This window comes from Telopea speciosissima, chromosome 11 (genome assembly GCF_018873765.1).
Source record: "Telopea speciosissima isolate NSW1024214 ecotype Mountain lineage chromosome 11, Tspe_v1, whole genome shotgun sequence".
Lineage (NCBI taxonomy): Eukaryota > Viridiplantae > Streptophyta > Magnoliopsida > Proteales > Proteaceae > Telopea > Telopea speciosissima.
Window position 1 is genome coordinate 39,538,554 of NC_057926.1, and position 25,287 is coordinate 39,563,840.

A 25,287-nucleotide genomic window follows, 5' to 3' on the forward strand; every position below is an offset into this window, starting at 1 on the left:
TATTGGGTTATATAAATTTTGGTGTAGTTTGGAAAACCCAATCTGATACCAATCCAATAGGCTCATATTGGTTTCGATTCAAGCTACTTTCAATCCAGTTTCATCAATTAGGTCTAGGGTTTGACACTCACTCCCAGACACAATGTGGGCGAAATGATCATCCCGCACCCTATAAAAGGTAAAAATTCCATCCCTATCCCTGTGATGCTTACGCTTCCACTCTCATTGGTCTGTGCAAGCGCAAAGGCCACGCTCGATCCCCCATAGAAAAATATCCAGCGGGTAAAGTAATAAATTTTTCTTTCTTTTTCATTGATTTCTTTGAAAAAGTCTTCACTCTTCAACCACGTGCTTACAGAACATAGACAACGATGAAACAGAGTAGTAATTAAAAAAATAATAAAATTAAAATTAAAAAATTGAGTGGACGGAATTTCACTAGAAAAAAGGGTTGTACCGGTGTACCCTTTCGCCATGAGAGAGAGAGAGAGAGAGAGAGAGAGATTGTAAACGGCCTTCAACGCCACCGTTAGGGCTTATCTCTGTATTTTTCTTTGCCTTTTAATTTTTTAATTAAATTTAGAAAAAAAAAATCTCTTTAGTTTGATTTGACTATTTGAGGAAGAACAAAGAAGAAGAACAGGGGAGAGAGAGAGAGAGAGGGACAGAGGTAGAGAGGAGCTAACTCCAAAGCAATTCGACGCGGGAGCCACCGCCTGCGTAACGAATTAAAAAACAAAAAAATCTGCTTTGAGAGAGAGAGATTTGCAGGTTTGCAGGTTTCTTACGCCTCTATAAATCAAACCCAACACCCTCTTTTAGTTTCTTCTTTCGTCTCGTGCCCCATCTTTCCGTCTATCTTCTGGTACGAACCATAAAATTTTTTCTTTTCTTTCTTCTTTGAATCCTCCTTTTGGGGGAGATTTGATTTATAGAGTAAGCTTAAGGTACTCGTTCTCTGTTGTTATCTGTGTAATATTTTGTTATTTCTCTTTTCTGATTTGGAAAAAAAAAAAATTCTTATTTTCTCTGGTGATTTCTTCTTTTTTTTGTTCTGTCCTTTTTAGAATTTGTAGGGTTTTCTCGCGACAGATTTGTGTAGTTCTAATTTTTTTTTTTTAATTTTCTTCTTGAAGAAAAATCTTAACTTTGGATCGGGGAGAATTTCCTATCATGTTTTTGTAGATCGGAAAGGAAGAAGAAAGTTCGTTCTTTTATCTGGTTTTTCCTGAGGCTCTTTAGATGACTGAAAGTTCCCTCTTTTTTTCTTGGTGATCTATACGGTAATCGGTTTAGATGGGTTGTTCAACTTGCAGATCTTAAAGATCTTAACTTTGGTGAATAGATTCGCGTTTCTTGTTGTTAGATCCATAACTCTTTTATCTAAATTTTGAATCTTGTTTCGTTTTATAGGCGTTCGGCTTTGGATCTTAAACAGCTGCAGAGATGAACTATTGCGGATACCAGCAGAACACCTTTACGACCTACGAAGACTTGAGGAGCGCCGTTCCCGTCTCCGATAGGAAAGATGTGGTTGTTTGCCCTAAACCTAGGCGACTCTGTGGCTTCAACCATGTCGTTCACGACCCTAGGCCTTTGAGATGGCAGTTAAGGTAAATTTCGCAACTCCTCTAAACGTCTTCCATCTCTGATTCACTAAAACCACCCCGAAATTCTAACTTTCTTTCCTCTTTTGTTCTTGTTTGAGCAGCAGTCATCAAGCGGAACTGTGCGATTCCAAGGCAGGGTCGGAACTTCTTGATCTTATCCTCACAAAGGTATGCTTGCCTCTCTTCTCCTTGTACCCTTTTTAATTGATTGTCACTAACTCCTAGATCTGACGCTTAACCCTCAAATTTCTGGTTCTTACAGGGTGTGTATGGTGCTGAACAGTCGTCGTCCGCCACTCAGTTGGCCTCGTCGCCCCCTTTTTTCAGTGGGTCACCGCCGAGCAGGGCTACCAACCCATTAATCCAAGATGCCCGTTTTGGGGACGAGAAGCTAACCTCGTTATCACCACTGCAAGGCTCAGTTCCTTCAGGACTTTCGTCGTCACCATCATCATCCCGTAAGGGAGGTTGTGCACGCATGAAATTTGGGCATAAACCAGCTGCTGTGAGAATTGAGGGGTTCGATTGCCTTGACAGGGATAGGAGAAACTGCAGCATTCCTGCTGTAGCCTAAAAGTAAGAACCCCATTCTTTCCCAAGTACATAGAAGAGATGCTAAAATAATCTAATCGAATTTTAGTAGAGACACAACAGAGGAGGAAGAGGAGAGAGATAAGAAGGGGATTGGTTCTGTTACTTACTGTAAATAGATGGTTTTTTGAACTCATTAATGGTGTGTGTATGTAAGGAAGGATGAGAGGGAAGATGATGATTATGTATGTAAGTATGTTTGATGTAATCATCTCATCACAAATAAAGAAGAAGCAAGGAGGAGTAAGGCTGCAAGCAAAAGCAAGAGCAACAGCAACCAAACCACCTTCTTTTTTAGACTTTATTTATTTCATCATTTTAGGTTCGAGGGTTTAGAAAGGTGGGGTCTTTTGTGTTTGGTTTCCACTTTGTTTTTGTTTCTATTTCTATTCTCCCCTTTCCTTTTTGTAATGTAAAAAAAAAAGATGAGGAAAGTGGGGGAAGAGATGAGTTATTTTGGCTAATGGGGGTTTTGATTTTAACTTTGCGGCTTTTGGAGAAGAGAATGTGTAAAAAGAAGGAGCTCCCATTATTGGGTGGGGGTTTGAACTTCAGATTGTAAATATATTTGCCCCCTTGCAATGAATGGTTGTCTTTTGTCAATTTCTTGTAATGGTTTCTTTGCTAGTTTTTAAGATCTCTTCCCAAAACCCATTGACTCTGTCCAAGTTCAAAGTAGAGGCTGGCTTTTCAGTGTGATTTGGGGTCATGAAATCGTGTGATACTGAAGGGGAAACACATGTGGTTGGTCTCTGGTCCACCACTGCACTGGCCTTTACTGTTCATTAAGTCTTTTTCTGGTTTTGGTTGGTATTAAGTTGATGGGTCATGGAGGAACTTGGCCTAATAATGGCATGTGACTTGGCACAGCAGCTTAGTAGTTACTGGATTTAGGGTGGAAGGAATGGATTTTTTTTATGCTTGCCAGCCAATGTGTCAGAAATTGGATCGGAATCTGTGGAACTGAATTAGTTGATTTCAATTTTGATAGTAGAAAATTTGAAAACCATCTCTTAAGACTGCGTTTGGTTGTGTAAATCGACCGAACATCATTCTGTTGGACCATGATTCTGAATTTTTTAAACCGTTTGGTATCCTAATTCCAACTGACGACAAGAATTATGTAATTCTACATTTTACACTATATTAGATCATTCATCTGAGTTCACCTTTATAGGAGAACTCAGATTTGGATTACAAATTACAGCCTAAGTATAAATAGGATAATCCAAGAGGATCATACCTATGTGCCCTAAATCGAAAAACCTGGCTATCGCGACTTGCGTTCTCTCATGTTCGAGAAGAGAAGGGTGAACATGAGTGTCTCGCGAAGGGAAGAAGAGAGCAAGATCAGATCTCACTCTCGGACTCTATACCTCCCTCTCTGCTACCGTTCGAAAGAATAGGAGTGTCTTGCGATTCTCTCGCTCCACTGGGTATGTCGTTCCTAAATCTCATTGTTCTTTTCATCTCTCTCTGTCGGATTCTGTCATTCCCTCTCTGCTATTTCATACCCATTTTGCATCTGTGCTCTCTCTTTCTCTCTGTCCTAGAACATGGAGTTTGCAGTTTGTATTTTTTGTTTTTTAGGGTTTTAGTTCTAATTTGGGTCTTCTTCTTTTAGGTGTAAATCGAAGATTTGTCTAGGGTTCCTGTTCAGGTGAGTTTTTACACCTGGATTTTTGATTTAGTCTTTAATTCGTTTCTGCCTTGTACATCCAATCTTAAGTGGCAGTCTACAACAGTTTGAACCAAAATATGCTAGAAATTCAAAAAACAGGTGATTTTTTCACCTTCGGCTGTAATACCTGCCATTCAATGCTTTCACAACCAACAAACAACTCCTTCATGATGGATGTGCTCTCCTTCATTCAAACGTACATGTTCCCATTGACGAAAAATAGATTGTAGTTTATTAATCGAACAAGAAAAATGCGAGCAGTTAGACACATTCAAAAAAATAATTAAAAAAAACAAAACAACAGTAGGACCACCTTCCCCTAAACACACACCAACAACACAAACAGAGAGAGGGAGAATGACCTCCATTGAGCCAAATGACCAAATATTTGGATTCGGGAGATGAACAGACTTGAGTGAGCCAATAGAAGAGAGCTCTACCAGAGACTTTATTAACAGAGACATAGGCGAGTAATCTGTTTTACACATACCCATGCCCATGGCCATAGAAGTCCAAGACTCCCAAGTAGTATTAGTAGAAAAAGACCAGGGACGAAAGAAGTAGAAGTGAGTGATGGGTATACACCACCAACCAGCCCGGATGCTAACTAGTAGTAGCCAGTCTGTCTTAGTGTAAAATGCTCTATTTTCGATTATATAAATAGCACATAGGCAGAGAGAGAGTTTGGGGTATTTTCAATTTTTTTTTTAAATTATAAATAGAATTTCTCTTTATTTCTTTTAATGGTGAAAAGGGTCACATGGTCTCCCCACCCCACGCCCTTGTTTCAGTCCTTGAATCCTCCATTAATTCCTCTTATATTTATTTGCTTGTGGATTTGACTACCTTGCCCCTAGCTAGCTAAGGGAACTACTCTCTCTCTCTCTCTCTCTCTCTCTCTCTCTCTCTCTCTCTCTCTCTCTCTCTCTCTCTCTCTCTCTTTGTCTTGTTTTAGTTCACCGAGTTGTATACGTAATTGCATAGATTGATGCTTGGTACCCATGCCCTCATGCTTCAGTAACTTCCGGTCCAAGTGGTTATTGTAGGCATAAATCTGTCAAAACCAGGTCCAAATACTTGTCCATTTAGTGTTTATTAGTATTTTTCCTGAATTTTTTAGGGTACTTGGAATGCTTTTACCGTAGTTGCTAAAATTGCAAGCGAATTAGAAATTTATTAGATTTGAGTTTCGGTCGAAAATTAGAAAGCAAGTCTTTTAGTAACTTTCTTGGATTCGATTACTTTCTATATTCTTTTCTTCTACCTCATCTCCCCCTCCCACACACACACAAAAAAAAAGTGTCATTGGGAGGAGGTTACTAAATCCAAAAACTTTGAAAGCCAATTCGAAGGGGAGTGAGGGGACAAAGGGATGATAGTGTATTGAGATAACTATTAATGAGTTGAAGTGGAGTTGATCCTTCTCTTTTGCTTGCTTGTGGTTGATTCACCACTTTCTTGTGCCTACCTATTGCTTGTATGAAAATGTTCATTGAATTTTTTATTTTGAAGGGGGAAGGAGTTGCAGTTCACACGTTAGTTTTTTCTTTTCCTTGTTTATTTTTCTGTTTTTGTTTTCTTGGATAAGGTTCTCTGAGCGAAGGTGTACACTTGTCCTCCTCACATGCATTATTATAGTAATTTTTTTATAGACGAGGAAATATGCTAGTACATCATAACTATACGATAATGGGATTTATGCGGATGAAAATATGCTAGTACATCAAAAGTATAGCCTACCACATTCAATCTTGCCGCTTGATACACTTGGTTCCAACTTCTTTACACGTGAGGCCCTGCATTGGGTTCTTTGGATCAATAGTTGTAACTCATAACTTACTCTGTCATATTGCTAGTGTTTTTCGCTCTTTAAATGATTTCTAGTCCATAGGTCTAAAGTTGTTGGAGACCCAAACATATTTGAGGAGAAACATAATTGCATAATCACTTAATCCCCCACATAATATTGTCTATTTATTTTATTTTTTCAATTACTTATCTTTCAATGAAATTTCTCCATGAAAATTAGAAGAAACAAGTAAACAAAGGGAAAAAAGTGCTTGAACTTGAGTAATCCAGGAAGGAATAGGAAAATATTCTTCATGTAGATTAATGGGCATTCTCATTTTCCTCTCTTAAACTTCTGTTTCCAGTGATATTTCTTGTATGGCTGTATTGCTCTGGATTTTAGAACCTCAAATGTACATTGATTGTGTAACAAAAAAATGTACATCGATTGGGAAACAAGTAGCCATTTCATGATTGAATCGTGAATTGGAAATTCGAAAGTAAATTCTAATGCAATGAAGCGATTTTCCTTGGGGATGGGCATTTGTAAAATTATTTGATTCGGACAGTTTTCCCAAACTATTTAACCATTGTCTTAGATGTACTCCAGCTTGTTTTCTTTCAGCTATTACTTTTATGATTGAGATGTAGTATCGTTATTGGAAGTTCTAGAGATATCTATATTTGGTTTTATCTGCAATCAATGTAGTATAGGCATGGATTCTTTTTATAAAAACCTTAGTTATTGGACCATTTAGAAAGAGAGGAATGCTAGACTTTTTCCAGTTTGTGGTAGATCCATCCATAATGTGATAAAGAAGATTTTCATCAAGTTACTTTGATGGGTACATTCCTCTAAAATTCTGAGTCCCAATTGATTCCACCTTGAGAGGCTTATAGGAAGCCATTATTATTATGTATAATAATAATGGGAGAATCTTAGGAGACTCTAGTTAATAGCATAAGGGATAGATCTCCAAGTATAGGATACCTCTTCTAAAACTCAGATTGAGAGTTCAACCAATCTAATTAGATAAATAGGGGAGGGGCCACAATCTTGACAAATTTTGTCAAAGAGGCAGGCTGGCTTTGCTTTTATTAGATATAGCAATCAATTTTATGAAGATTGTTTTTTACTTATTTCTTCGTTTGTAGATTTTTCTTGTTACATCAAGTATGCACATTGCTTTGTATTAACGATTTTTTATTTTTATTTTTGTAATTCAAGAATATTTAAGAGATAGGTGAAAGAGAGTAATCATCTTAGCTTATAAATGGATTATGATCGAGATACTGATGATGACATGAAAATAGAGAGTGATAGTGCGGTGAGATTGACAAGAAAACCATCCAGACGGTAATCATCTTGGCGGCTACTGCTATTGCAATAGCGGTGGAGAAGTATTCAAAAATGTTCCTTCATAAAGAGCCTTACCGTATTAGAGACTCGTGGCATTACTGAGACACAACTAATTATTGATGGTTCGGAGAGGACGTGTCGAAAACTTGATAAGATTGAGCAAGAGGGCTTTTTCTAGCTTATGTGGCATGCTGCGACAAAGGGGTCTCTTGTATGACAACAAATTAGTGCAAGTAGAGGAACAAGTGGCGATATTTTTACGAGGCAGTTGGCCATAATGTTAAGAACCGAGTAGTTTCACATATGTTTGGCCATTATGGGGAAACTATAAGTCGATACTTTAACAAGGTATTGGATGGAATAATGAAATTATACCCACTCTTGCTCAAGCCTCCAAGTACAACAACGCATAAGCAAATCACAAGTAACGGTAGTAGATTCTATCCATACTTCAAGGACTGCGTTGGAGCCATAGATGGTTCACATATCCCAACATGGGTTCAAGTAGAACAACATCGTTCATTTCGTGATAGGCATGGATGTATATCCCAAAACATCCTAGTCGCATGCGATTTTGACAAGAAGTTTACATATATACTTTTTGGCTAGGCGGGATCGGCATCAGATTCTCGAATATTGGATAATGCCATACGGGGTAGGAGAAGGAAGGTTAGTGGTACGAAGACAAATTCTATCTTGTTGATCTTTGGGTTTCCTAATCGAAAGGATTCTTGAGACTATTCCGTAATGTTCGATATCACGTGAAAGAGTGGACAAACTCTAATTTGGGACCGCAAGATAAGAAGGAGTTGTTTAATTTACGACATGCCTCTTTGGGTAATTGCATTGAATGTGTGTTTGGTCTCTTGAAGAAAAGATTCAAGATATTGAAAAATTAGCTCTGAATATCCTTTTAAGACACAAGTCAAGATTGTGAATGCTTGTGTTCTTCTTCATAATTTGTGTTTGACTGTAAATAGTTATGAGGAAGAGGAGTCATTTTGAGGCCGAGGAAGAAGAAGAATCTACTTCCAACAGTGCTAGCATATAAGTAGAAAGCAGATGTGGAATCGAGGATGATGACAATGTTGTTCAAGGTCTGTAATGTGGAATGGATCAATTCGAGAAGGCATGGCGACAACATGTGGGGCAGTGGATGGGAGGCGGTGTAGATGATGATGATATGTATAATGATCTCAATGGTTTTGATGATGTGAATGATTGATTGAGTTATCTCAATTTCTTTTGAACTCAAATGTTTGAATATGTTTGTAATTTGCTTTTGCGTAGTCTACTTTGAACAAGTTTGAATATGGACATTTTGTATGATGTGGATGTGTTTAGATTGAATTATCTCAATCTTTTTAGAAACAATATGTTTTGATGTACAATGCCCATTATTTTGTGCTTGTGCTACTCATATGCGTATTTTACATTAAACTAGTTTGAACAAGTTTTGTTTGGTTATTGTGATTACCATATTATTTTGTATGTCAATATGGTATGTTGCACTTGTATGCATTGTTAATTTACATTGCTTAGTATTTCTCTTATATGTACAATAGTTTTTTCATCAGTCAAGCACAACAGATTTAATGGCTACAGAGGAAGGTTCCAAGAAGTCACGTGATATTGCAACATGGCCCAGTGAAGTCTCTTACTTCATGATGGAACTTCTCATAGAACAGCATAAAAATGGAAAAATTGGAGACAATGGTTTGAGGAGGGAACAGTGGCAGGAGATAGCAAATGCCATAAAAATTAAGCATGGCATGGTATATGACTGGGAACAAACTCGGAATCATTATAGAGTTTGGAAAGCAAGGGTGAAATCTTTGTGTGACTTACAAAAGAATAGTGGGATGGGCTGGAATCCGGTGGGTGAGGTTGAAGCACCACAACACGTGTGGAATGAGTTCAAAGTAATAATCTTTCTCTTTCAAGAATGTATTTACAACTATTATATGACAATACATATATTACAATATATTTTAATTGATTGTGACGAAAAAGGAGCAGTATTGGCGATCACGTAAAGTGCTTCCCATCCATATGGCCCTTACGATTTGGTTAGGAAATGAGATAGCAAGGAAAGATGCTATGCACCCGGTGACTATGTTCACAATGACCATATGGTTCAATCTCCAAGTATGGATGACAATGTGGTTGACACTTCCTTTCCATATGAAGATGTTCATTCCACTCCCATTGCCGTGGCGATCGTGATCGTGGGAGTGGCGGTCGTACCCGTGGGCGGCCGCATGCGAGATGTCACACCGGTAAAGAGAAAGAAAAGAAAGGGGGTGCTTGAAAAAATTGCAAGTCCTTTGAAAAGAATAGTGCTGCCATAGATAACCTAGTCAACAAAAACATCACACGGACCGAACTTGCACAAAGTGTAGCCGATGCGATTGATAAGGTTGATGGCATTGATGGCTTCTGAAAGTCCAAGCAAAAATAGCTTTAATGAAAGACAAGCGCGTGGCTAGTCTTTTCTTGACTGCAAGTGACGAAGACAAGCCAAAATTCATACAACATATTTGTCAAGTGAACCGAGCAGTTGAAGATGTGGTTAGATCCTTAGTTTTAAGCATGAACTAATTGAATGGATGTTTTTATGTTTATGTTTTGTTGGATAGATGTTTGGTTTAGCTTTGGAGCCATAGATGTTTGTTTGGTTTAGCTTTGTTTTGGATGGTTTAGCTTAGTTTTAAACAGATTGAAGATGTTTATGTTTTGTTGGATAGATCCATTTCATCTTATACTACTTGGCCTTTGCATTTAGACTAATTTCACCTCATACTTATGGATGCAATTTTGTTGTTTTAATTATATTTTCTGTGAATTTTGTTATAAGATATAACTTATGTGGTTTAATGGGCATTCCATTAAATTGTGGTAATTTACAGCTCACTAAGTTTGGATGCATTGAAACTTGGTATATGTTCAGTTTTTGGTCCATGTTAGTTCGTCTACCCACACTTTTATATATTAAGAAGGGTCATAGATAAGCCTAATCCACACTTTTCTGTATTAAAGATGTGTTTTAGAATATTTCTCTGCAGGTATGGATTTTCGGTGATCTGTCTCTGGTGACATTGCTAGAATTGTTTTTCAAATACTTTGGAGTTTCTATGCATACTATATTAATTTTTAACTTTTTGGGATGAGTTTGAAAGTTCTATTTTCATGGATCCAATCTCTTCAAAATAGAATCTAAACATTAATGGAGATTTCTTCAACAGATAGTAGGAATTAATGAGTCATTGAAACCTTGTCTCCTATTTCCCCATTTTACTTATTCTATGATTTTGAGGTGGAGCCCAACTGTATGGTCACTCTCTGTCCTTCTCTCTTTTCTCTCTGTTTTGGGTTTCTTGGGCAACTCATGCCGTGCTTTGTACATGTGGGCTGCTGTGTTTCAAAATGAATACTCATATGGAAGTAGACGACCAAATGTGAAGACTAGGGAAGACAGATACTCTTCTCTCCTCCCATGTACTTTCACTGTAATTTACCAAACTTTAACGGCACATAATTTTATAGTCATCTGTAATCCATTAACTCATTACATTTCCCAAAAAATGCCCATTTTTTTAATTGTTACAATCTCATGCACTGATTCTAGCGTCGAAGGCCATCAAGATCTAGTGGGATATTGATCAACTGGCTAGATGGACATTGTGGCTAGATGTGACATTTGTGGTGAGCAATGTATAATATTAATTTCCAAAACCAAAACTAATCCGGGCAGAAGTTTCTACAAGTGCCCTATCCACCAATCATTTTTATGTGGGCCAACCACTTCCGAATGTGTGACTATGGCAAAGGGCAGTGCAAGGTTAGAAGATGCACTAGAGGCCCATACGTAGGGGACGAGATTTCAGAGTTGCCCACGTTCCACCTCGGTATGGTGTCTCATCATTTATTTTCTTAATTTTCATTTGTAACACAGTTGGTCTCCGTATATTTACAAATATCATTTTTTTTGTATATAGGGCAAAAATAATGGTTGTGGGTGGTTTAAATTCATAGATGAGGGAGAATCTTCATCTTCAAATCAGGTACCAAGGAATAATGTCATGGATGCACCAACCATCTCACCAACACCATGTCAATCCAAGGACTATCGATGGGATACCTCACAAAGAAAAATTAAAGATGCCAAACAACATACTAAGACATGGGAGGAGCTACTTGATGTCAAAACACTTAATCTTAACAAGTGAAATAGTATGGGAGGGGGTTGAGAGGGGGTGTATGCCCAAAACATGTGACTCATGTAATTAAATTAAAATTTGTGAAACAATGTATCTCTATATTTGTAACCCTAGATTGAATGGGTCTAACCGAATAGAGGATGGATGGGTGGTATTTTGATGGTCTTTTATGTTAATTGTTTTGTGTAATCGTGGTAGCTTAATGGGCATTTAATTGCGTGCATATTTATCTGGTATGTATTTGATTCAATTGCAAACTCAGGAATTTAAATCATCAACTATGGGAAGTTAGAAGAAATTATCTCATTTTTCTTTAGGACCTTAGCATGAAAGACCAAACCATTAGGTCGTAGTTGAAGTGGTGTAGGTGGAACAATGAAGCAAAAGTGCATCTCTCCCTGTTAATATAGGAGCTTTTTTCTTCTTTTTTTTTTTTTTATCTCCAAAGTATCAAGTGATTTTAGATTTCTCTTGGCCACTTGGTTTTCCATCTATGCTCATTTCGTTTCTATTTTTCTTAGTCTAGGTATTTTAATGTTAAATTTAAAAAGGTAAGAAAAGAGGGCCATGTATTAAAATCAACAAAAAAAAAAAAAACAAACATAATTCCAACTGACATAGTGAGGGTAACCAAACAAGATTTCGGATAGATTTAAATTGATTCTAACTCACAACTCAGGATAACCAAACAAGATTTGAGATAGATTCGTGGTGAATCCAAGTGACAGACTCAGTGGTAACCAAACAGTTTATCCAAAAGAATCATGTCACGTAATCATGGTAACCAAACAGTTTATTTTCTGGAATTACGATTCATTTGATGGTAACTCAAATAGATGACAATCTCCAATCAGACAACATCCAAAGGATTTACGCAACCAAACGCACTCTAAGGGTGTTAAACGGATCGGGTTTGGTTTCAGTTAAATGGTCCGGCTTTGGTTAAATTGTTTCATTAAGTGTTCTTAATTTTGAAATCATAATCGAACTATCTATTAAATGGTTTCGGTTTTAAACGATTTGGTTCGGTTTTGATAAACAATTTCAGTTTAATTTTGGCTCATTTAGAGTGTTAGATAGTTTATTCGGTTAAATGGTCCAGTTCGTTTAAATCGTTTACTTAAATGGCCTCAATTTTAAAACCATAATTGAATCATTTATTGAATGATTTCATGGTTTCGATTTAAATGGTTTGATTCGATTTCGGTAAGCAGTTTCGATTTGCTTTTGCGAGAGAGTATTAAAACACATAAAGGCAGGGACAAAATCATTGGAAAAGGATCCTCGTCGGAAGGTCACAATCGCACACATCCAACGGATGGACTGTGCATGGTGCGGTTGGATGCGTGCGATTGTGCCTCTAGGGAGAGGTAGAAATCTCCCTTGAAGCCAATGCTCTTTGCTCTCATTGGCCCCGTGCGTGCGTAGGAGCCACGCTCCCCCATAGAGAATGGGGACTCTTCTTTTTAATTTTAATATCTAGGGTTCTGGTTGATGGAGTTTGTTGTATCAGAATTTCTGTTAATGAGAATCCTTATTACAAACAGAGTTCTTGATCCAATTAGGAAAACTGAAGGAATTTGGAAACTAAGCGAAAGAAGATGGAGAGGCCCCTCACCCCAAAACTCAATTAAATCTTTTATTGAATGAAAGTAGTTTGTCCCCTTAACGAGGGACTCTCCCCCTATATATATACATTGTAGGGATTGACAAGTAATCCATTCTCTGTGAGCTATAACCTTCCTTCGCAGCACGGTTTTCTGGTACCTCCGTTCTTGATGTGGTCCCTTCTTTTTCTGCGTGATTCCTAGTCCACGTGGGAGTTCTTCCTGATGTGGTCCCTAACTGCCATAGGGGGATAACTGTTAGGCACATGGGAATTTATAAGCGTGCTCTCCAAGTCTTTATTTCTTGATGAATCCACGTGTACAGTTACGATTTAATGTAGATTATGGTATAACATTTGCCCCCTACTCCCTTCACCTCGGTCGAGGCACTTCGGCTGAGATGAAGGGTGTATTTTAACGAACTTTAAAGATTGTCTAGATACATTCCCTCCTAAAAGATATTTGCAAATACGTCGTCTATGGCAGTTCTTAGGCACGTGGAAACAAAATATCTGCCGTCTTTTCACGCCTTTTGACGGGGAACTGATGGAGAGTTAAAATTTAACTTTTAAACTTTTAAACCTTTTTATTTCTCCCAGTGTTCTAATGATAGCTCTCTAATTCCTAGGTATAGGTCCTTTCATCTCCTCCATTATCTGGTCCATTCAAAAATATTTAAATAACGGGACCTTAATCAAGGGTTTTTCATTGTCGTTTCCAAGTGTATAAAACATTCTAATCTTCTTGAGTTTTCCATTTTCTGATCTTCAAGTTCTCTCTGTGAAGGATTTTTCTTCAAGCTCTGCCATTATGTTATTCTGTCCCTCCATATCTTCTTCAACCGTATCCTTCTTCTTCCCAAGTAAGTGCTTTTTCTTTCTCTTCTTTTATCTGTAGTTCTTTTTCATTCCCTTTATTTTTAGTTTTAGCGGAAATGGGAAAAACAAAGAAAAATCACTCATCTAGGGAAGAGACCGAAGTAGAATCTTTGCTAGAAGAAGGTTAAAGATTATATCATGGAGTTACCCAAGGAAAGGGTATAGGAGTTTCTCCCCAATCATTCTCTGTGAGTGATACAAATTCTAGGGTTTCAGCGTTCGTTCCCAGGAATTCTACTGGAGCGCTGGCTAGTTCTTCTAGTCTCAATTCCATGAAAGAACTTGGGAAAAAAGGTTATCGAGTTCGCCAGCCACAACTAGATCCTACAATCGGAAAGGGGGTTGATGAGATTTGCTCTGTTCTATCTGAGTATAATCTTCTAGAAATCAAAAATGTGTACGCAATCCCAAATGAGATTGTTCCGAGAGTTCCTTCATCCGAGGACAGATTGAATCAACCCCGACCGAGAAGTGGGACTTATCCTTGGACGCTTTTGAGGCCGGTCTCCAATACCCTCTTTCTCCTTTCGTGGGTCGACTTCTTAGGCATTATCAAATTGCCCCCAGTCAATTGGTTCCTAATGGGTGGAGGTGCATTGGAGCCTTTTTGATAAAGTGCTTCCATTTGAAAAGGCGTGTCTCCCCAACACTGTTCATCAAGTGTTTCACTTTAAATCGAGAAAGTGGTCATCTCGGGTGGTATTATTTTCGCCAACGAGCTGGTATTCTTATAGTAGAGTCTCTCCCGACGTCTAACCACGGTTGGAAACAAAGATTTTCCTAGGCGTTCGGTGGGGCCTAATTGTCCTACCACATGGGGTTACCCTGATACCAAGGCCGGTAACAAGACTCCTCGGTTAGATTCTACGGATCAAGTAACTTTGAAGAAGTTGATAGCAGATGAGAATCGCATCAGGGGAGAGGCCGTTGATGTACAGAATATTGGCGAATTGGAACAAGGTGAGTATCTCAGGAGTTATCCCCTAATGTAGAAAGTTTTCTTTATCTCACATATTGCTTTTATTGATTGCAGTGGACTTCGATTTGGATTACGTGGCGCCGTTCATAGAGGAGGAGGACCTCCAAATTATGCGGGGATACAATCGTAGCTTCCTCGAGTCGAGCAAGAAGCAAAAATGCCACCCACCAAGCTGAGCAAGGATTCCTCTAAGAAAAATTCTTTCAAGCCTCCTCCCGTGCCTTCCGAAGTCGAGACCACTGAACCTTCCTCGGGTAGGGAGAATACTCCTGATCCGAGCCTGGTTTCTCAGGAGGGGGGATCCTCGATGATCCCAAAAGATCTTCCTCCTCTCGGTAATATAAAAAGGATAAAGGAAAGGGCAAGGCTGACTGGCGTATTTGCTCCCGATGGTCTATCACTAATGATCGAGAGGGTGATTGGTAATATTATAGCGGCTGAAAATATGGCCTTGAATTATGTTGCTCCTTGAGATCAAGTTTATCTTTACAAATGCTGACGACCTTTTGGAGAAGTCTGCTTCTTGCAGGTTATGAGGTAATATATATATTATTATTATTAGTTATATATTTTATATATATATATATATATTAATTTTCTTTTTTGTGTTGGTATCTTCACTTATTCTTCTTTACGTACTAATATAGCCGTCATCTATTTCAGATTCTGGCCTTTGCTTCTGAATTGGTGGAACGAAGAAGGAAGGTTGCTGCAGTGTACAAAAAATCTGAGGAGGAAACAAGGGAACTGAGAAAGACCTTGAGATGTTATGAAGAAGAGTCTCCGCGGTTGCAGAGAGAATTGACTAAATTAAAAGTCGATAAAGAGTCTACCGAAAAGACACTGTCAGAAGTTTAGGAGACTTTAAGGAAGACTGAGGAAGAACTCCGATCTTCCAAATCTTCTTGTGAGAGAAGTGAAAAGGAGTTGAGCGAGAAGAAGCAGTTGCTCGGTGATGCACAGGCTGAGGTTGCTAGCCTGAGAATTCAAGTTCAAGAAGCTGGAAGCAAAGCGCTTAAGGATTATCTGGAATCCGAGCTTTGCAAGAACCATCATAAGGTGACCGCTTCCAAGATTATGATGAAAATGTCATACTCCATCTAGGCCCGAATGAGGAAAAAATATCCAGATCTCAGCTTTGAGGGAATATCTGAGGTGGAGCGAATGTTAGAGCGATTAGAATCTGGTGCTTACAAGCCCTCCTCCTCAGTTGGAAATATGGATATCCCTCACCCTTCCTCTTTTGTATTTCCCCGTGTAACTACTGTTGAAACTAGTGATCCAAGTTCTGGGATCAATCCCAATGGAGCTGCGGTTACTATTCCTGAGCAAGTTGTGCCTCTCGATGTCCTTGAGAGCGCTTCCCAAGAGAAGGAGACACAAAATATGGAGTCGGGTACTGACTAAGAAAGGGAGTTGGGAGAAGAGAATCCTCCTCCAGATCCATCAACCACCTCGAATGCCCTCATAAACCCTAGAGATGTTGTAGATGCCTCTACAGCCTAATTTCTTTCATTCTGTTAAACGTTTTTGTGTTTTGGGATCTTTCGTTGTTCTCTTTTTTTTTTTCTTTTTTTTTTTAACTTTGCGTTTTTTGTTCTCGTTGTAACCTCATACAGGTTTTGTTTAATGGAGCACTTACCTTGGGTTTTCTTAGCTATCTTAGATTTTTGTTTATTTGCATACTAGATCATGACTTCCTACTACTTTTTGCTTAGGAACCTCTTCCTTTGGTCAATGTGGTTACCCGAGAAGCTTCTGAGTGGGAAAAAGAGTTACAATCTCGGATTACGGTATTCGAAAGAGCTAACGACATTCTACGGAGGCAAAATTCTCAATTGCAAGAGGAATTGGATGATTATAAGATTTTGGAACGTCGGGAAGATAGTTTGTTAACTAGGTTGGAATTCGCCAGAGACATAGTGGATAACGTGAATGATTATCTTTTGGCAGAGAGATATGTTGTGGCCAACCTTACGATTAATCTCGTGATCCAATCGCCAGCATTTGAACGTTTCTGCCAAGATAAAGTTTTGGAAGGTGCTCAACGTTTATATGATCGGGTGAGAGAAGTTGCCCCCCAATTCAGTTGGAGAAAAATAAGGTTGGGTTTTGATCCTCGAGTACCCATGCAGGAAGTTGTACTTGACCCGTTGTCGCTGTCCATACCTTTTCTTCCTCCTTCGTAGAATATTCCTAGGCATCTGCCCCCAGTTCCACCTCGTCCAGAGCTTAAACATTTGAAATTGTAGTCGTTATAACTCGGATGTACAGACTTTGCTTCTTTGCGCTCGAGACTGGTTGGATCTATGTTTCTTTTTCTATTTATTGAATAGTTAAATCCTTCTTTTCTTCTGACTTCTGTTGACGTTTTGTCTTTTCCAATGACGTATTTCTTCATCATGATGCAAATCCCTTTTCAGAGATTTTTTGTAGATTTCCCGTGCCAACATTTATTATGCCCCTATTTGACTGGCTTTTCATATACTTTTGAATTGATGTGATTGGTGAGGAAATCGAATCACCATCTAGGTAACTGTTCCACTTACGATTTCTGGGAGACCGCTGGTCCATTGGGGTTGCAACACGTGGCCTTGGACGTAACTTTTCAGTAAGTGGGGCAGTTACTTCTCCAATATTCGGTTCCTCTTTTGAATCGTGATCCTGCCCTATAAATAGGGTTTGCCCCTTTTATAGCTTTGCTTCTTCAAAGAGAAATGGAATCTTCTATATCGTTTTTCCTCGACTGTTCCACCGAGACTCTTCTTTTCTTATGGTGTCTGGGTTGTCGTTGTTTTCTAAGATACAGAGGTTGTAAGTTTTTGAAGATCTACCTTCTTAGAAATACTACTTTCGGCTTCAATCTTCAATCGACATTTTCCATCACAGCTTTGATCCTCAATCGACATGCAGTGTCTTTTGAGTTATCAGGCTATGAGGGTACCTCTCTGGGGGACCTTCCCTTTGCCAACTCTTTGGAGATGGAAGGTTGAATCGGAGAGGTGGAGAGTCTTCAGGAGACTCCTGGCCGCCAACCTTCATTATTAACGTATTTGGCAGGAAGTGGTGTGGATCTGTCGGTGCGCTGGAGAACCCAAAGCCAGTGTTTCTCCCAGGATTTTTTGGGCTCCTCGTTTCTGATGCCTTGAGGGGAGTAGAAAAAGGGCTATTTTGGTGCTTGAGCGTACTAATGGTGAATCCCATTTGGCAAGGTAGTGGGCTGTTGATTCCCGGGGGTGGGCTGTTGATTCCCGGGGTCGTTGTGGAGTAGGTGGTTTTACTTCATCATGATCGAGCTCGGTATCGATCATTGTGTCAATGCTACTCCTGTTTCACACTTCCCCATTCTTAGTTTTTGATTTTCATCAGCCTTCTTCTGTTCGGGACCTTAAAGCCAGCTTTCTCTTGGCGGTGTAGTTGTGTAATTCATTTGCCAGGTTTTCTACTTGCGGTGATGTGGTTTTTGGGACAGAATAGGACTTCTTTGTAGTGCTTGTGAACCTTACGATGTACTTGTATTTGAGAAATGTAATTGCTTTGTAAGCTTCCACTTGTATACTTGTATCAGTGTACTGAATATAAAAGAATCTTGTTACCCAAGCAATCTTCTTGATATATTTTCATCTTTCTGTACACGCAATCTCATATTTCTGTAGAATATCTTCTCCTGTAATCTCATGATTGCTTCCTTTAACTTATAGAATCCTCTTCGGAATGTTGCAACTAATCATCATCCTTGTTTGTGGAAAAACGCCCTTATGGTGTCACTTACTCCATCACGGTCTGTGGGCTATCATCTTCTCTGGGGAAATGCCTCTATAGTGCAAATCACCATTATGGTCGGATGACCATCATCTTCTTTGGGGAAACGCCCCTATGGTGCAAATCACCATTATGGTCGGATGCCCATTATCTTCTTTGGGGAAACGCCCCTATGGTGTAAGTCACCATGGTCGGATGACCATCTCTCTTTGGGGAAACGCCCCTATGGTGCAAGTCACCATTATTTTTAATTGCTGGCACATTGTTAACAAAAGCAATAATATAGAATATAATATCCTCATCCACAAAAATTCTGATTTTTGTCTTGAACTTTATTGATTAATCATTGATTTTTCACAAATGATGCATTTGAAGACCCAACAGCTAATAGCGCTGAAATTTTAATTTTGGAACTTTCAATAACAAAGTGTTACCAGAATTCAAACGATTGGGGACTAACCATATCATTGGTAGAATTTTTGCAAGTTCTCTGCATTCCAAGATCGTGGTATGGATGTCCCCTCCAGGGTCTCCAAATGATATGCTCCTGGGGCTACTTGCTTGGAGACCCTATATGGTCCTTCCTAGTTGGGTGATAACTTCCCTATGGACCTCGGGTCTGAGGCTTCTACCTTGCGTAGAACCAGCTCTCCTTGATGGAACCTTCTGGTCTTCAACTTTGCATTGTAGTAGCGTGCCGTGCGCTGCTGGTGTATTGCATTTTTCATTCAAGCTGTTTCTTGGATTTCTTCCAACAAGTCTAAATTTATTCTTAGTTCTTCATCGTTGATCTCGGGATTATAGAGTTGTATCCCCAGTGAGGTTTCTCCTATTTCCACTGGGAGTATTGCCTCAGTTCCATATGCCAGCATGAAGGGTGTTTCTCCAGTTGCTAACCTCGTTATTGTTCGTTACACCCAAAAAATATTGGGCAATTCTTCTGCCCACAATCCTTTAGCTGTTTCAAGTTTTTTCTTGATTCCATCCAATAGAATTTTGTTCGTTGCTTCCGCCAGCCCATTGGATTGGGGGTGGGCTATTGAGGTCTTTCTTAATTGAATTTCATGTTGGTCACTAAACTCCTTAAACTTTTGCTCAAATTGTTTCCCATTATCAGTAATGAGGGTTCTCGGGATTCCATACCGGTATATAACCGAGTGTAAAAAGAATTTCTAGACTATTGCTGCTGTGATAGTTGCCAACGCTTCTGCTTCTACCCATCTAGTGAAATAGTCAATAGCTGCTACTACAAATTGCTTGCCTCCATATGCTTTGGGAAAAGGTCCCAATATGTTAATTCTCCATTGTACGAAGGGTAAGGGACTAGAAATGGAAGTGAGCTTGGTGGTTGGGCGACGGACGATTGGTGCAAATTTCGACATTTCGAGGCATTTGCGAACAAAACTTAATGCTTCTTTGCGGAGATATAGCCAAAAGTATCCTTGTCTAATGACCTTGTGGGCTAGTGCTATGCCCCTAAGTGTTGTCCACAAATGCGTGTGTATCTCCGAAGTACATATTCGCTTCGATGGTCGGAGACATTTTAGATAGGGCATTGCAAATGCCTTCTTATATAGTGTTCCTTCTATCGGTGTATATCGGGTGGCCCACATCCTGTCTTTCTTGGCTTCTTCTTTATCGGTGGGTAATATGCCCTCCTGGAGGTAGTTGATTAATGGATCCATCCAACAAGGTTACGTCTCCATCGGCAATACTTCCTCGGATTGTGCTATGCTCGGGAGGTAAGTATATCCGGATACGGTTACGCCCAAATCTTGAAAATCCAAGGTGGCAAGTCTTGAGAGGGCATCTTGATGCATTCTGTGCTCCGAGGTATTTGTAATATCTCGAAACGACAGTTTGTGATCAAGTCCGAACCCTTCTCAAATATTAGGCCATCCGAGAGTCTTTAGCATCATACTCCCCTTTGACTTGATTAACTATCGATTGAGAATCACGTGTGTACAATAATACGCTTCACCACTAGACTTTGTGCCGCCTTCAATCCTACAATCGAGCTTCGTACTCTGCCCCATTGTTAGTGGCCCGGAATTCAAACCTTAGCGCGTATTGCACAATAAATCCTCAGGGGCTGGTTAATATCAAACCTCGCCCACACCCCTTCGCTACCGGATGAACCATCCACATATAGCATCCATTCTTCCGTTGTCTCCTCGGGTTCCGGTGGTAATGATTTCCTCATCGTGGAGTGTACATTCTACCAAAAAATCTGCCAAGGCTTAAGCTTTCATTGCGTTCGGGTCTATAATGGATGTCGAATTCACCTAACTCCACGCACCATGCTACCAGCTTCCTGAGTGGTCCGGTTTGGCCAATATCTTCTTCAAAGGTTGGTTAGTGAGCACTTCAATGGTATAAGCTTGAAAATAGGCCTTAACTTCCTAGCGCCATAATCAACTCGTAGGCATATTTTTCCACACCGCTATATCTAATTTCAGAATCTAAGAGGACTTTGCCGACATAATATATCGATTTTTGGATTCGCCCATCTTGTCTAACCAATACAACACCTATTGCAACGACAGAAATGGACGAGATATAGTTGCAATATATCTCCTGGTTCGAGCTTGGCTAGAAGGGGTGGTTGTGCCAAATACCTTTTAGTTTGAAGGCGGCCTGGCATTCTTGGTCCATTTAAAGGTAAGCTTGAGTCCTTTGGTTCCACGCTCCTTTGCTCGATTCTTAAGTGCTTTAAAGAAAGGTAAACATCGGTTCCCAAACTCGAAATGAATCTCCCAGCGCCGCAACTCTTCCCGCGCTTGTAATTCCTTGACTCTTTCGGGCGGATGCATCTCAAGCATAGCTTTAATCTTGGTGGATTTGCTTCAATTCCTCTTCTTGAGACCATGAAACTGAGGAACTTTCTAGATGTAACTCCAAAAGCGCACTTGGCTGGGTTTAACCTCATGTTGCTTTCTCTCAGGACTTGAAATGCCTCCCCTAGATCTATAATATGATCCTGAGCTTTCAAGCTCTTCACAAGCATGTCATCTACATATACTTTCACGTTCCTGCCTATTTGATGTCTGAAAAGATAATTTATCAAGCATTGGTAGGATGCCCTAGCATTCTTCAGTCCAAAGGGCATACGAATGTAACAATATGTGTCTCTGCCCGCAATAAATGAGGTTTTCAATACATCGGGCTCATACTTCTTGATTTGATTATATTCGGAATAGGCATCCATAAAAGAAAGCATTTCATGCCCTGTTGTGGCATCTATCAACGAATCAATGCGAGGCAAAGGGTAATAGTCTTTAGGACAAGTTTTATTCAAAGCAGTAAAGTCAATACACATTCGCCATTTGCCATTGGACTTTGGGACCATTACAACATTAGAGAGCCATTCTGGGTAGATGTCTTCCTTGATAAAGCCTGCATCAAGTAGCTTGGTCACTTCTTCAATTATTTTCTCTTGTCGTTCTGGTGCAAATGTTCTCTTCTTCTAGAATACTGGTTTGGCATTAGGGTAGACGCTGAGCTTGTGTTCAGCTATCTTTCTGTCTATCCCCGGCATATCTACGGCAGACCAGGCAAACACATCCGCATTAGCTCTCAAGAAGTTTACGAGGTCGGTTTTCCTTTCGTCGGTCAGGTTCGCGTCTATCTGGACCACACGTGTGGCATCCCCTTCTACTATCTCCACGGGGGCCAGGTGTTCAGCTGGTTCAGTCCTTTCTGACTCTTTGATATCTCGGTTATCATCTAAATGGATAAGGTTCATTTGGGACTCCTTCCCCTGGGCCCTCAGATATCCTTCATAGCAACGACGGGCCGTCACTTGACTTCCTCGACATTCTTCAATCTCGTGATCGGTTGGAAACTTAATGACTAAATGGGGAGTGGAAACCACTGCTTGTAGAGTATTGAGACCAGGACGTCGCAATATCCCATTATACGCGGAATTCACTTTTACCACCAAAAAATTCATCATCACGGTAGAGAGTTTGGGTTCTGTTCCTACCGTGACCAGCAGCTTGATTGATCCTTCAACTTGGACAGGGGCTCCATTGAATCCATACAGAGGGGATTCCACTCTTTTTAGCATCTCGAATTTTAGGAGCATCCTTTTGAATGCATCATAATATAGGATGTCAACTGAACTCCCATTATCTACCAAGATCCTCCCCACCGCGCAGTTAGCAATCACCATCTTAATCACCAAGGCGTCGTCATGGGGCATCTGTATATCTACCAAGTCTTCGTCAAAAAAAGTTATAGGATAGCTGACTCTCCTCCTCTTGACCGTGGTCTTGGTTTAGAGCACATTCCGTGCATGGTGCTTTCGAGAGTTGGAGGTTTCTCCCCCTATGCCAGGTCCACCAAATATGGTTGTGATCTCTCTAAGCGGCGCATTCTCGGCGTGGGGTTCACCTCTGGGGATTTCTTCTTTATTAGCTTTAGGGGTGATCTCCGCCTTCCCTCGGGCTCTCGAGCTCGGTAATCCGTCCTTCGGTCATTCACCTCCTTTTTGACGAATCGATTGAGACGCCCTCTCCGGATGAGCGCTTCTATCTCGTCCTTCAACTGTCTGCATTCCTCGGCATCGTGACCATGATCTTGGTGAAACCAACAGTACTTATTTTTATTGCGCTCGTGGGCTGGCTTGACCATTTTTGCTGGCCGGCATAGGGTTATTTGATCTTTAATCTCATTCAATATATGTGCCCGGGTACGTGTCAGGGTAGTATAACTTGGCTCGGATTCTTTGTCTGGGGCCCGAGGAGCCCAAGCTTTTCTTTCATCTTTTCTTTTCTTTCCATCCTCATCATCTCGGTTGCGCTTTGTGCCGGCCTCTCGAGGAGTCTCTTCCTTCTTCCCCGGAGCCTTCTTCTCGGTTTTATCTTCCCTTTCTGTCGTAAGAACTTCAGCCAAGTTGATATACTTTTCGCACCTCGAAAATAGTTCGTACATATCTCCAAGTTCATCCATGATTAATGACTTTTTCAACTCGATATCTCGGATTCCACTTCGCAGAGCTTGGAATTTCACCATTGGATCCAGGTTTTGCAACTGCAGAGCTTCTTTATTAAATCTTGTGAGAAAACTTCTGATGGATTCTTCTGGCTGCTGCTTTATGGCCAGGAGATTGGCAGCTATCTTCTTGTGTACCCTGCTGCTTACGAAGTGAGCCAGGAAGGCCCACCCCAGGGCTGTGAAATTGGAGAAAGATCGTGGGGGGAGACGAGAAAACCATTGACGTGCTGCCCCCTTCAGAGTGGAAGGGAAGGCTCTGCATAAGGGTGTTAATTGGGACGGTTCCGGGTATTTGGGATGGGATGGTACCGGTACCGGTACTAAAAGTGCCAATCCCAGTACCGTCCCATTTAGTTAATGGTACCAAACCTAGATCCCAGTCCCGATTACTAGCGGGATGGGATGGTACCGGCTCTTAAACGGTTCTAGGCACTATAGAAAAAGGGAGAAGAAGTTTAATTGCTTCTAATAAGGTGGGTTTATTAGTATTGTGGAATTTTTTCACTATCATGAACTAAGTTGTCTACTGCTTTTTATAAAGCAACTTAAATTATGAAATCATAGTTTTACTTCTTCAAACTCCCTAAGATCATATGTAATAAGCTTCTCATTTTTTTAAATCTAGAGAAGTCCTACAAAATGGAAGAATCCCGTTGTTTTTCCTTTTTGATTTGCCCAAACAAAACTCTATTTATCACACATGTCACATTGTAGTATGGTACGAAGTACGAAGTGCAAAAAGGAAGAACCTGGTAGATGTAGCTGGTTGAGGGAGGAGGGAGGAGCACTGTAGTAGGTTCTATGAGGAGAGACTTCAAGCTACGGCTGTTGACCTATTGTCCCTCTTCGTATTCAAAAGGTAATTAGTGAAACCCTAATGAGTCGCAATTCTTATACCCTTTCTTTTTTCTTTTTTTTTAAAAAAAAGATCTTATATACTCTTTCTTTTTAAACGATACTAGTAGTTTCGGTACCATCCGGTACCTAATTGGTATTTCAGTACTGGTACCATTGGGAATCCCGTCCCATTTACCATTCGATACCAAAATCAGATACCAGTACCGTCCCATTTACTAATGGGACGGTATGGTACTGGGTTTTAACGGGACGGTATTGGGACGGTTCCCGGTTCCGATCCCAAATTAACACCCTTAGCTCTGCACATTATGACGTCTGAAGCACCTTGGAAGAATAGGAGGGCTTTGAAGGTTTCCAGGTGATCCTCCGGGTCGGTGGTGCCGACGTATTACTCTTTGGCTGGCATCTTAAACCCTTTTAGGAGAGGTTCAAACCGCACCTCATCTGTAAATGCAAGATCTGTTGTGAAGTGGAAATTATGGATTGAGGCCTGGTTCTTTCCCTTTATGACTTCTTGTAGCTGATCTTGGAGTTCCAAGACTTTATCATTCAAGGCTTGTTCAATTTTCGTCATCTATGAATCTTGATTCTTGGCAAATCCTGGAATCTCTTTGTTCCTTCATTGAGTATTATTTGCAATGTTGTGGTTCTCACTGTACTCTGGTGAACGAGATCTTTCTCTGTTTGATAGTGGAGGTGGGGGCACAGGAACCCCCTGTAGAAGGTCGCGCTGCATTTCCAGCATTTGTTCGATCTTATCGTCCCAGCTAGTCTGCATCACGTTAAATTGCTCCACCGTCACGTAACGCAGTGGGTCTCTTGAGAGTCTTGGGTGAGAGTCTGCCAGATGTGACGGCTCCAGATCTTCGGGGACGTGATCTTGACCTTCTTGTTGGGAATTTACCGGTGGGGCTCCTCCCAAACCAGCGACAGGAGGTGGAAGAGGAATAGCGGC

General features: G+C 40.3%; 2 protein-coding genes and 1 long non-coding RNA gene across 4 annotated transcripts; 1 reads left to right on the forward strand and 2 right to left on the reverse strand.

The window, feature by feature from the left end:
- The first annotated feature begins 1,283 nt into the window (after nt 1-1,283).
- LOC122645490 lies at nt 1,284-2,227 on the forward strand. Of its 2 annotated transcripts, none has more exons than XM_043838803.1 (3): nt 1,284-1,613; nt 1,715-1,778; nt 1,873-2,227. In XM_043838803.1, the coding sequence occupies exons 1-3, from the start codon at nt 1,447-1,449 to the stop codon at nt 2,182-2,184; spliced, it is 543 nt and encodes a 180-aa protein (XP_043694738.1). In that variant the 5' UTR covers nt 1,284-1,446; the 3' UTR covers nt 2,185-2,227. The 2 variants fall into 2 exon arrangements, with proteins under 2 accessions (XP_043694738.1, XP_043694737.1); XM_043838802.1 differs by having other exon boundaries at nt 1,289-1,613; nt 1,712-1,778.
- On the reverse strand, nt 2,091-5,254 carry LOC122645491. The gene is made up of 3 exons (XR_006330462.1): nt 5,216-5,254; nt 2,569-2,581; nt 2,091-2,225 (listed from the first exon to the last, which is right to left on the reverse strand). It is a non-coding gene; the product is annotated as an uncharacterized LOC122645491 (long non-coding RNA).
- A 17,551-nt stretch (nt 5,255-22,805) lies between these two features.
- LOC122645089 lies at nt 22,806-24,906 on the reverse strand. Its single transcript, XM_043838435.1, has 2 exons — nt 24,772-24,906; nt 22,806-23,708 (listed from the first exon to the last, which is right to left on the reverse strand). Exons 1-2 carry the CDS (start codon nt 24,904-24,906, stop codon nt 22,806-22,808), a joined length of 1,038 nt encoding a protein of 345 aa, XP_043694370.1.
- Between the last annotated feature and the right edge of the window lie 381 nt (nt 24,907-25,287).

Bases quoted from the DNA above. Each gene is read 5' to 3' on its own strand.
- LOC122645490 (XM_043838802.1), top strand. From the start codon at position 1,447: ATGAACTATTGCGGATACCAGCAGAACACCTTTACGACCTACGAAGAC. The intron at 1,614-1,711 runs GTAAATTTCGCA...TTGTTTGAGCAG, and splicing joins CCTTTGAGATGGCAGTTAAG to CAGTCATCAAGCGGAACTGT. The intron at 1,779-1,872 runs GTATGCTTGCCT...TGGTTCTTACAG, and splicing joins TTGATCTTATCCTCACAAAG to GGTGTGTATGGTGCTGAACA.
- LOC122645089 (XM_043838435.1), bottom strand. From the start codon at position 24,906: ATGACGAAAATTGAACAAGCCTTGAATGATAAAGTCTTGGAACTCCAA. The intron at 23,709-24,771 runs GTGCGGTTTGAA...TCCACTCTGAAG, and splicing joins ATCTTGCATTTACAGATGAG to GGGGCAGCACGTCAATGGTT.